The 11,881-nt window shown below is 42.5% G+C and overlaps 1 protein-coding gene across 1 annotated transcript in view; it reads right to left on the bottom strand.

Moving 5' to 3' along the window:
- Depdc1b (DEP domain containing 1B) overlaps positions 1 to 11,881 on the bottom strand; it is an 84,208-nt gene that overhangs the window by 52,456 nt on the left and 19,871 nt on the right. Inside the window, exon 3 of the mRNA XM_004623066.2 lies at positions 4,606 to 4,741. Within this exon, the coding sequence (XP_004623123.1) occupies positions 4,606 to 4,741 (136 nt within the window). The remainder of the gene's footprint in view (positions 1 to 4,605; positions 4,742 to 11,881) is intronic.

Here is an 11,881-nt window from a genome sequence, read left to right as displayed (position 1 = left end):
ATCCCCCAGCACCACATGCCAGCCAGCCCCGCCCCCTGGTGGGCTGAGCTGGCCACACACAGAAAAATAAATAAATAAATAAATAAAATAAAATAAAATGATTAGAGTTATAAACTAATTTCCTTACCTCAGAGATGGAAAGAATGGGGCTCTTAAGATGAGGTGACACTATAAATGAATATTCATGAATCACCAAAGAATTATGGCATTAAGCGTGACATTATCTAGCTAATCAGTGAAGTAGCAATGAAATAAAATTTTAATAATTCTAAATTAAGACAGAAGTACCTTTCTAAATTTGCACTAAATGGAATGCTTGTTTAAAGTGAGAAGTGTATTACTCTTGAGAGCGCTCCATCTTACTTTCATAGGTAAATGGAGGCAATTCGAGATCATACTCACTAGTGAAACACATCAAACTCACATGTGTAAATATTGTATCACCTTCCTGGTGTGAAACACGGATGGAGGTATTTACCCGCATTTTCTTTTGAGTACCTGCATAACTTATATTTTTAATATTCAGAGAGTCGTTCCGCTTGCAGCTTATTCCTGAGTATGATGTGATGAATGGACATAATTTTATCTTTTTCTTTATAGCTTTTAGATGCAACACTATTAAATAAAGATCCCCCCACCCAAAAGCAAAGAGTGCTCTATCTGCTTCAAGCAAATACCAGATCAGTACCGTGCTGAAAGCAGCACAATCCCAGGCCCCCGCAAGAGGCAGGAGAGCGGAGGCGAGGACGCCGAGGGGAGGGCGGCCCGGGCGGGGCCCTCAGGATGCCCAGGGCGGCCCAGCGGGAGCCCTGAACGCTGTCCAGCAGAGAAAAGCTGCACTCCGACGTGTCCGCGGCAGCCCCGCAGCTCTCCCGGCTCGGCGTTCTCACGAGCACAGCTCTCACACACACGGGAGAGCCAACATAAAACTCTTTTCAGAATGACCTTTAAAGGCAAACTATATAAGTCATTTCCAAAGAGTTTCTATCAACAGTTTTTACTAAAAGTAATGTTATAGAAAATGTCATTAATCTTGGGGAGAGCAGGAAGATTGTATTATTAACTTGGTTTTTGGTTTTATGTTTTTTAAAAATTACTGAATTATGGGGGCAGACAAGATATTAAGCGGACTAAAGCACCTGTCAGGCAAGCACAGGGACTGTAGTTCGATCCAAGGCACCACATGTCACACCCCTGCCACCAAAAAAAATTACTGAATTACAAAAATAATGTCAGGGCCAGCCAAATAGCTCAGTGGATTAAAGGCCTGCTGTGAGGGCCCCGCCCCCGGGGCACGCTGAGACCGCAATTGAGACTGGGCGTGGTGGCACGTGCCTGTAATCCCAGCTCTTGGGAGGCTGTGAACAGGCAGATCACTAGGAGTCCGGTCTAGTAGTGAGACCCTGAACACCCTGAAGGCCTTTCCTTAAAATAAAAAAAGAAAAAAAAGAAAAAGAAAAAAGAAAAAGTCAAAGGCTACATAACTATGTGAATTTTTTAATTTCTAAAGCACGTCTGTGAAGCTCCAGTGGCGCAATCGGTGAGTGCGCGGTACTTCCACAACGGGTTTGTTTCCCGAGCCCAGCACAGAGGTCGCTGCCCTTTGCCTAGTTAATCTACTTCCACATATATCCTTAAAAGACTAACGAGTAAGCGCCAGCTAGCTCAGTGGCCTAAGCTCCTGCTTAAACAAGCCCAGGAACCAGGATTCAATCCCTGGCACCACATGCCAGGCTGGCCCCGCCCCCAGGCGTGCTGAGCCAGCCGGAGACTGACCATGACGGCACACGCCTGTGATCCCAGCACTGGGGAGGCTGAGGCAGGAGGATCTCTACGAGTACGAGCTGCGTAGTGAGACCCTGCACCAAATACATTTAAAAAAAAAAAAAACCTCATGAGTATACTTAAATATTTACCTATAAAGAAAAATAAAATATATCAATTTTATATCAGACATGATGCAGACAGTAAGAATGAGGTCAGATGGTTAATAGCATGAGCCAGCCATGGTGGTGCGCAGTAATCCCAGCACTCAGGAGGCTGAGGCAGGAGGAGCACCACCAGCTCCAAGCCAACATGGGCTACAATTAGTCCAAGGCCAGACTGAACTACACAGCAAGAACCTATCTCAAAAAAAAACCAGAAGTTTAACAACATAGAAAACCAGATATAACACATTAAGTGTTATATAGAACAGAGGCTACAAAATAGCCTCTGGGACCTCATTTTTGTGTTAAAAACATGCATGAGAAAAGAAAAAATAAAAAAACACAATAATAAAAATGTTAATTATAGTAATTCTCTCTAAATAATATTATGGATAATGCATTTTCTTTTCTACCTAAGACAATCCTAAGAAATAAACTAAGAATAGCAATAGCATTGAATGATTACTGAGAAAGTGTTCTAGGCCCTGTAATTGATACTTTTTAGGCACAAACTCACTGGATCTCCACAGCAGCCCAACCTACAGGGCCCTGCTACCCTAGTGTCCTGGTAACTGAGGAGCCCAAGAATCAAGCCCGCAGCCGGCTCCAAAGCCGCACTCCTACCCTTCACATTGTAATCGCTCCTTGTCACAGAAAGCAAATCATCGAACTTGTACTGTTTTGGTTTTGCTTTATATAATGACTAGATAAGAGACAAGATAAGATCAAAACAAGCAAACTGCAGGCTGAAACACAGAGAAATACAGTAGAAAGGAATGACCAGCTCAAGGCCCCTAAGGAAGATGAATGATAATTTATTGACCATTAGCCTCATCATTCTAAAACCTGTATCAATATTTGGATGAGGAGACCAAGCTTTCTTCCCTACTCTTCCCCGGACAATCCTCAAAGGGTGAGAGTCCCGGTGCTGGTGGAATTCATGTGACAAGCAGGGAGCTGAAACCTCTACTGTGTCATCACAGAGGGAGCCCAAGCAAAGCAAGACAAAAGTTACATGAGAAAAAGAAATGAGGGGCAGATGGCCAGGGAAGAAACAGGTTTAGGGGTCAAGCAGTTAGTGGATGGGGAATTCTGGCACAGCACTTGGAGCTCCTGAAAAATGTGTAACTCAAAATAGAAGTGGCTGTCACCGGGGTGAAGCCCCGAGCGGTGGATGGAATTGTGCTAATGAGCACGGGGTCTCCTGGGTGAGAGCACCAGGAACGTTACAGCTTCTCAGAGCTAGGGAACAGCACAAGGAAGTCAGCAAATCAATGCCAGTAAAAGCACATTAATTTAATATGGGATGTTTATCTCCATGTATAAATAACAGAGGGTGACCCTCCAATGAGCAAATGCCCGTTGAGTAACAGCTCCACTTACAGAGTCCTATTAGGTATTTTAATACTAATGTTCAAAAAATGTACCTGATCTCTTGGAACTTGTATTTTAATTTTCTCCAGGATAGAAACTATTAACTAGACAATAACTAACTATTCCTAATTAGATAAGCGTTTTCATAACACTCATTCAGAGTATGTCCACTATGATTCTAACAGTTAATTTTGTATCGTGTTCTTCCCTGAACCATGAGCCTTTTTATAGCAAAAACTATGGCATACATTACTGTCTCTGTAAAGCTTGGCACAATGCCTAGCATACAGGAACACTCAATAAACCCTTCTAATAAATAGAGGATTTCCAAATATGGCCTTCTCTAAGTTCCAAGCACACTGCCTCTATCTGTCAGTTAGATACCCCAATTTAACACAACCCATCTCTATCATCAATTAAACTCTGACAAATCTGCACACCCTATGGAGTCCCTATTCCCATTAATAGTATCACTCTTGTCCTTGAACCATTTTCTTTTCTTTTTTATGGTACCAAGGATTGAACTCAGGACCCTGCACTTGCCAGGCAAGCACTTATTCTACTGAGCTATCTCCCCAGGCCCTTTTTAACCATTTTTGACAAAAGCCTAAGCTTATCATTTGCTCCAAACTGAAACACAATGCAAACTCCTTAGAATTACCTTTTAACTACACAGCCTAAAAATGGCTTCGTCATATCTTTGCAAACAAAACTATGTTCTGGACATCATGTTTTATAGGACTATATTAAATTAAAATCTTAGTATCTATAAAATTCTTTAATATTGCCTTACAAACTTTTCTCTTATTTTTTATGATTATGTCAATCTTGACAGTATTCTATTAGAGATATTTCAAGGAAAAGTTATGCAACAAAAGACTCTTATTTCACAGTGAGCTGAGCTTTTCCAAGACTGAAAGAAGCTACCTTTGTTCACATATTGTCTCCCAAGTCATTCTACCATACATCATGCCCTACCCTCTAACTCTCATCTGATCACAGTTACACAAAGTTCAGGAGAAAACAGAAAGGAAGAAGAGTAAGTCACAGAGTACACAAGAAAAGAGTTCAACAGAAATTTGCTCTGACAGAACCTATGTAAATAACTCCAATATATTTGGTCAAAATGTCAATGAGCAAGAGGGAAAAACTGAAAAAGCCCATCTTTGTTAACTGGTCCCTCTTCTGGTTCACGGTACCTCCAATACTGTCAGGAAGGTCCAGGAGAAAGAAGTACCCCGAGCCTGGGGGTTCTAGATGGTTCCACCCATAAGGTCCCCTGACTTTTGGCCCCAGCACTTACCATCACAACTGGCCTCACTGGGATGTTCTCTTGTAAAGTGCCTGGTGGAGAATCGCTCCAGTCTGGGAATTTAATAACATCCCTTTGGCGTGGGGGCTTCTTTGGATAAGGCTTCAAGGGTGAGGAAGGAGGAAATCTAAAAGCCAAGAAGAAATGCTCCACTACTGCCATCAGTGGGGACACAGATATTTTAACAATAATTCCCACAACCTGCATTCTTGGGGACTTATAGAATAACCCCAAACATCAGGTAATACATGAGCTTGGCCTGCATCAAATTATTAAACACAGCTAATTGCACCCAATAACAATATGGTTCTAAAAAAAAAAAATTCATTATTACACCCATCAAATAACATTTATAGGAAAAAAATTATCAAACATGGTATACATTTTAAAAATAAAGAAAACTTGTCTTATCTTTGATTCTTATGATTAAAGGTGCCCTTAATGGGATTCTAGGCCCCTTATTTCACTCAGCTTGAAGTCTTTATTGACATATAACCAGCCAAAACTTACAGATAAGTTCCAAATGCAATACTTTATTTAAAAAAAAAAAACAATATTTTCGCTAAGGAAGAGTACATTCATACAACAGTCATTTGGCCCAACATCTGCTTTAATAGCAGTTTTTAATAAAGGTTAATTCCCTTCCCTTTCAGTACCTTCACCCAGAGTCAATTTCGAAGTCTATCCTGAGGCAGCCAGAAAGCTGTCCCATCCTTATTCTTTCTGCTTTCCTGCGCACCTTCCCTCTTCCCAGCCTTCTTGCCTATGGGCACCATTCCTTGGACAAAGCCACAGAAGTCTCCATTGTTCAAATTCCCTTTTCACTGGCCCACATTTTACCATCATGAAGAGCTAAAATGAAAATGCACCGTTCTCATAGGATCTTCTCCCACAAGCTTACTAGAAAAAGATCCATCCCCACGCACTGCGGGGCTGAGGGTATGGCTGGGTGGGCACGACATCCGACATCCGCTGAGCACTGCAAGGCTTGCACCTGGCCCTCCACCTCCGCACGTCGCACCGCACACACAACACGTGAGAGCACTAGGTCCTGGAGACGCCGAAGTCGGCAGTTGGTTGACTTTTCATTTTACTTTTCTCTAAGGCAAAATAAATGTGAATATCTTGCCTACAATATTCACAGAAAAAGTACTCCAAAGAACAACATTTATTCATGAAGTACACAGAAACAAAGAAATTTAAAACATCTATAGTTCTCAAGGCAAGTCTGTATGGAGGTGAATCAGAAGACCAGTAGGAGCACCACAGAGAACTATTTCAAGACAGCCTCAGGAGACTTGAAAAGAGATGACTCATGGAGAAAAGGTGAGCTTCATCTTCTCTGAAAAGAACACCTAATAACAGCACTGTGCTTGAAAAGTCAGTTTTGAGTCAGTGAGAAGAAAACGTGAAGTCTGGAATCATTAAATCAAGTTATGGGGGCTGGGGAGATGGCTCAGTGGAATAAGCGCTTCCCTGGCAAGCGCAAGGGCCTGAGTTCAATCCCCGGTTCCGCCAAAAAAGAAAAAAAGAAAAGAAAATTAAAAATCAAGTTAAAGATAAATAACTGGAAACTTAAATTTCTGGCAATCAACTTGCTACAGCAGTATTCCCAAAGAGTCTAAAATATGAACTAAATTCATCTCTAGAACCAGTCATGGTACCCTACTTTGCTAAGGCCAGCATCCAATCCAATTTCTTAAAAGCTCATGATCACAACAAAAGTCCCATTTCTAGCCAAACTATTGCATTTATGGACACGCTTGCATGCATACACACACACACACACACACACACACACACACACAAACTGCGTATAATTTCAATAACCCACAGACCAACCCACCTCTCAGTCCACTAAAAATTAAACACAGTCCTCCCCCCACCACCAATTCCTACTCCTTACTTACCAAATCAATCTCTTTACCTATTGTATAAAAATTTGGAGACCTGAGTTCTAGGCTTGACTTTCTCACAAACGACTGTTTTTTGGAAAGTAAAAATATCTCTAAATCACAATCTATTCATTTCTCTAGTGAAAGAATTCAATTGAATCATCTAAACATGTTCTCCTAGGTTCAAAAATGGGTTTATATTTCCACACCCCAAAACAAATAACATCACCAAAGACCAAAGCAGAATTTCTCATGTGCAGAACTATGATCGAAGAGAAGCCAAGGAGTCCCGGCCCACCCTGCCCCTCCAAAGATGGGCTCTGCACATGATGACCTCTGTAGCAAACAGGAGATCTGCAGGTGTGGTAGTTACTTTCACTGAAGTCTCCCAACTTTGTCTGAGACAAGATGCAGAAGAATTCCCTCCAATGATCTATTTTTGTTTTGTACACCGAAAGTTATCAATTTAATCCTAACAGTTTAACATTTTAATCATGTAGTCTTGGACTGAAAATTCCTTTAGCACTATTATAAATCAAATGTCACATTTTCACATGGGAAAAAGTAAGAAGAGAAGAAAGCAATGTATTAAAAGCCATATAACTAACTGGCCAGGAGAACAAACCATCTTGCACAAAAGATATGCAAGCTCTGTTATAAAACTTTATGGAAAGATACTAAAGAAGTAAACTGACAGAGAACTATGTTACATTGGTAAATATGAGTCAATATTATAAAATTTCAATTTTCTTCATGAAGATCTATAACTACAATGAAATTCCAATGAAAATATAAAGTTTTTCATGGAACATGATAAACACTTTTAAAATTCATATGGAAATGCAAAGGGCCAAAAATAATGAAGATACGCTTGAAGAAGACAAAGGGAGGTGATCTGCCTCATAGCACGTGAAGATCTGTGAAGACATCGGAGCCAGGCCACACTGCTGAATGCACCAGCGCTTCTCAATGGCAGCATCAGCAACAGCTAGAGCCTATCCTTTGTTGTCAGACTGTCCTACATACTGTAGAATGTTTAGCAGCATCCCTGGCCTCTACCCACTGGGTTTAGCAGCACTCCCCAAAATACAAGTATCTGTTGCTTGTGATAAAAACTTCTCCAGATGTTGCCGAATGGTCCCCCAAAGAACTGTCCCAAGTTGAAAACTAAGGGCCTAAATGAAAATCTAAAACAAACACACAGTGAGGCTTAGAAACATGATAACAGAGTAGGTATCACAGATCTATGGGAAAGCATGCAATGTTCAGTAAACAGTACTGGGTCAACAGTTAACCTTTTGGGAAAAGTGAACTTGCCTTCCAGAGGCAAACTGCCACATTTCCAAAGATAATTCAATTCCAAAGGTGTTTGTGGCAGTTCAGCCTCCTTGTTTTCTGCAGTGGGATCTGGCTATTACCAATAGGCAGGGTGTATTTCTCCTCGCTGAGTCCAGGTAAGGCCCTCTAAGTACCCTGCCTCCTTCTACTCTCACTTTTATAAAGTTAAGAAGCCCTCTATAAGAGTCTGGTAAGTGGGGCTGAACGGTGCAACTCTCATGTCCCTGGTTTTTCTTTTGCAGCCTGGTCTCCTCCTCAGGCTGTTTAAGGACTCTACCCCAAATAATCTAATTAAGCTAAACATGATTTGTCAAAGGGGCACATTATAAGTAAAAATATTCCTATCACTTAGGAAAATCCAGGCGAATAAGGCACCCTGTGAGAGAAAGTGAGGATAAAGACTGACTATATTTCTTATTGTATCACAGCTTCCTACAAATCATAAAGGGTAGTTTACCACAGCAGACTTGTAAGGAGCCCAAGACAGAAAATTCCAGTTTCAAAGAGATCTGTGAGTGTAACTTTGTTAGTGAACAAACCACAATTAAGATTTGCAAAAATTCTCAACATCTTTAGACAACAGCACTAGTGGACTCACCATCCACCTGAACAGTTGAAATGAAATTGAGAATCACATCTAGCAGGACATTTCAAACCAAAATGACTGGCCAAGACTCTCAAGCTTCTATAAGCACAAAGTATCTGAGGAAGCTATTCCATTCCAATGCTGAGCCAAAAGTCCAAAAGCCACTTGGAAGCCTTCCCAGGAAGCAGAATTATGCTCTAACCCAGGAGAGGAAAGCATGCACGTCACTGCCTTACAGAAGGTCTGCAGGGAACTGACTGGGGCATGTGATGTCATAACGTGAAGAAGGTAGAAGATCGTTTGCAAAATGGAAGGAAGACTGTGTGGCCAGAGGTAAACCACACCATGTTGTATTTTCCAAGGAGGGCCAACACACCTCCCCTGCTACAGGCTCTTCCCATCCTGAATGTGCCTCCTTTCTCATACATAACTCTGATGTTCCTCCATCAACAGAGGGTATTTTTCTGCACACCCCTCGCCATGTGCCGCCACCACCACATGAGTGGATGTCCAGTTGCTCTGAGTAACAGAACACAGCACACATGAAGGGATGCTGTGCAGTTCCACACATAGCCCTCAGCTACCTGGCCGCTTTCTTGTCTGCTGGAAACACTTGCTCTTGGTATGCTTGCACCTGGGACACAACTCTTTGGGACCTAGCCACTCAATAGTTACAGAGATTACCCTAAGACCAGCATGCATCAAGAAGCACAACCCAAGGGGAAATGCTCTAGAGAACAAACCCCATGGAGAGACACAAGCCAAGAAGCACAAAGGAACCACATTTGTGAAAAAAGAAGCCATGAAAGTTCGGGATACACTGTTTGTTAGCATTGGAAAACCAGAAAATCCCTAATTCACACTACTGTGAAAAATCATGGACAAGACCACTGCACAATAAAAGACCACTTCACAAATACATCTTTGACTAATGAAGAGATTCTAAGATATTGGAAGGCCCTGGAGAGAGACAAACACAGAGACACAGAGACAGAGACAGAGATAGAGGACTTTTGCAATTGGTATAACTTGACAAAGGAGATATATATGCATAGAAAAACACATGAACTTTTCCAGATGTGGAATCAAGACAGTTAAATAAACAAATAAAACTCTACTAAATCAAGCTGGACATGGTGGTGCACACCTGTAATCCCAGCATTCAGGACCTGAGGCAGGAGGATCACCATGTGTTTGAGGCCAACCTGTCTCAAAATTTAAAAAAAAACAAAAGTATATTAAATTATATCCATAATCAAAGAACTTCAAGTTAGCACCATAATGAGGGAAGGCAGAAGATAAACTAAAAAATTAAGATATATTACATGTATTTTCCAACTCCCCACAATGAATATAATCATTATGTGTTACAAGTATATTAAATTTTTTCTTAAATCACAATGAAGAGTAACTCAGACCAGACTGGCAAAATAAAACATTTTCTACGAGAAGAAAGCAATCTACTATTACCTAGGAAAGTGGAAGGCTCACATATCCTCAGACGTAAGCCTCTCCTATGTAACTCTGGTACCCTACAGACAACCCTCGTGTGTGCAGGGGATTTGCCCAGCAACGCTCATCACCCTATAACTTATCATAGTCAACAAGTGGAAGCAAGATGCATCTCCACTGATAGATGACAGGTTGGGTCACCAGTCAAGATGCTGATAACTCTCACGAGGTACAAACTGTGGGCAAGCAGGGATCTGCTTCTTGTTATATAAATTGTTCAGGTACAATTCATAAACTCTTGTATGAAAAATACATTCTCAATAAAATTGAAGTTTTTAAAAGAGAACAGAGCTCCCTCTACTGGGCTTCCTTTGCTTGGCTTTAAAAACTGTACAAAATATTGACTTGAAAAGAGAAATGTAGCTGGGTATGGTGGTGCATGTCATTAATCCCCAAAATCTGGGAGGAAGAAGCAAGAGGATCACAAGGTCAAGCCTCGTCTGAGCAACTTAGTGATGGAGCAATGTACCGTCTCAAAATAAAAAATAAGGGGCTGGTGAGATGGCTCAGTGGTCTAAAGCACCTATTTAGAACAAGCTCTGCAAAGCACAGGGACCGCGGTTCAATCCCCCAGCACCACATGCAAGCCAGCCCTGCCCCCTGGTGGGCTGAGCTGGCCACACACACACACACACACACACACAAAATTTAAAAAAAATAAAATTAGATTGAACAAAACAAGAAAAAGAATTAAAAAAAAATAAATTAAAAAAAAAAAATAAGAGTTAGAGATGTATCTCGGTATGAAAGTTCTGTCCCCCATACCACCACCAAAAGAAAAAGGAAAGAAAAGACATCATTTGCAAGGAAAACAATCATTTTAAACAGCACCCAAAACAGGATGCTATATAGATCTGAAGCTAATAAAACATGACGGAGCTTAAAACCACAAAATGCTGCTCTGCCATTAAAGAGCTGTAAAAGAAGATTCACCATTCATGACTTAGAGCACTCAAATTTGTTAAAATACTAAATCTCCTCAAACTGATCTACTGATTCCAAACAACTGTATATAAAATCCTAGCAGGAAATTTCACAGGAATTGACTTGGTAGTTTTAAAATTTATACAGAAAGGCAAACTAAAATAAGGCAATTTTGAAAAAGAATAAATCTGGGAAACACACTACCAGAGGTCAAGACGTATTAGAACTCTACGGCAACCAGGACAATGCTACCCAGAGGAGCTCAGGAGCTGCGAGGCAGGGCTTCGGGGGCGTGTCCACCGGAACAGGAAAGAAAACCACGTGCAGGAAACCAAAGCCACAGGCGGGAGCAGCCGCACCCACCGCCCGCCAGTGACTTGTGCGGCCCATCTCCACAGCTCCAGGCTCTGCCTTTCGTGGCCAAGTCCACAGAGGAAGTAAAGGGCTCCCTGATCCTGGGCACAGGAGTGAGGCTGCGCTGACACACAGGAGCACGCAGGGACACCTGAGGCACCGGATTCCACAGTGCACCTCTCGGTGCTGCCTTGCTCCACCCTCACCGCAAGTGCAGGTCACTTTGGCGGCTGAGGCACGCAAGCCTGCCGAGGTAACGGCTGCAGGTAAAGTCACTCAGTGCAGAGGAGCGGGGTGCACCAGGCACAGCCAGGAAGCCACAGTGCGGGGAGGAGTCGGCCCAGTAATCTCATCCTGGAGGAGCACCCGCCCGCGCACACATGGGGAAGGAGGTCCGTGCACACAGGAAAGACTGGCCACAGTGGTGCAGGCTCGTCTCTCCTTCCAGGAGCCTGACAGCCCTGCTGTCGGCCTTCTCCACATCCCCTGGGGCCACCTCCAGCCCAGCACCGGGGTGAAGGGCCCAGGCCACACCTAGCCAGGCAGGAATCTCTGCCTGCAGACCCCTCATCTGCTTTGGCCCGACTTTCTCAGACCTGCCCCTGCGGTCCTCTGCTACGCAGTTCTGCTCTCTGCTCTCATGGAGCTCACACTCACC

Source organism: Octodon degus, unplaced genomic scaffold (assembly GCF_000260255.1).
Source record: "Octodon degus isolate 3935 unplaced genomic scaffold, OctDeg1.0 scaffold00001, whole genome shotgun sequence".
NCBI classification, from domain to species: domain Eukaryota; kingdom Metazoa; phylum Chordata; class Mammalia; order Rodentia; family Octodontidae; genus Octodon; species Octodon degus.
Note: the sequence above shows the minus strand (reverse complement) of the source record. Positions and strands in the feature narration are given on the sequence as shown.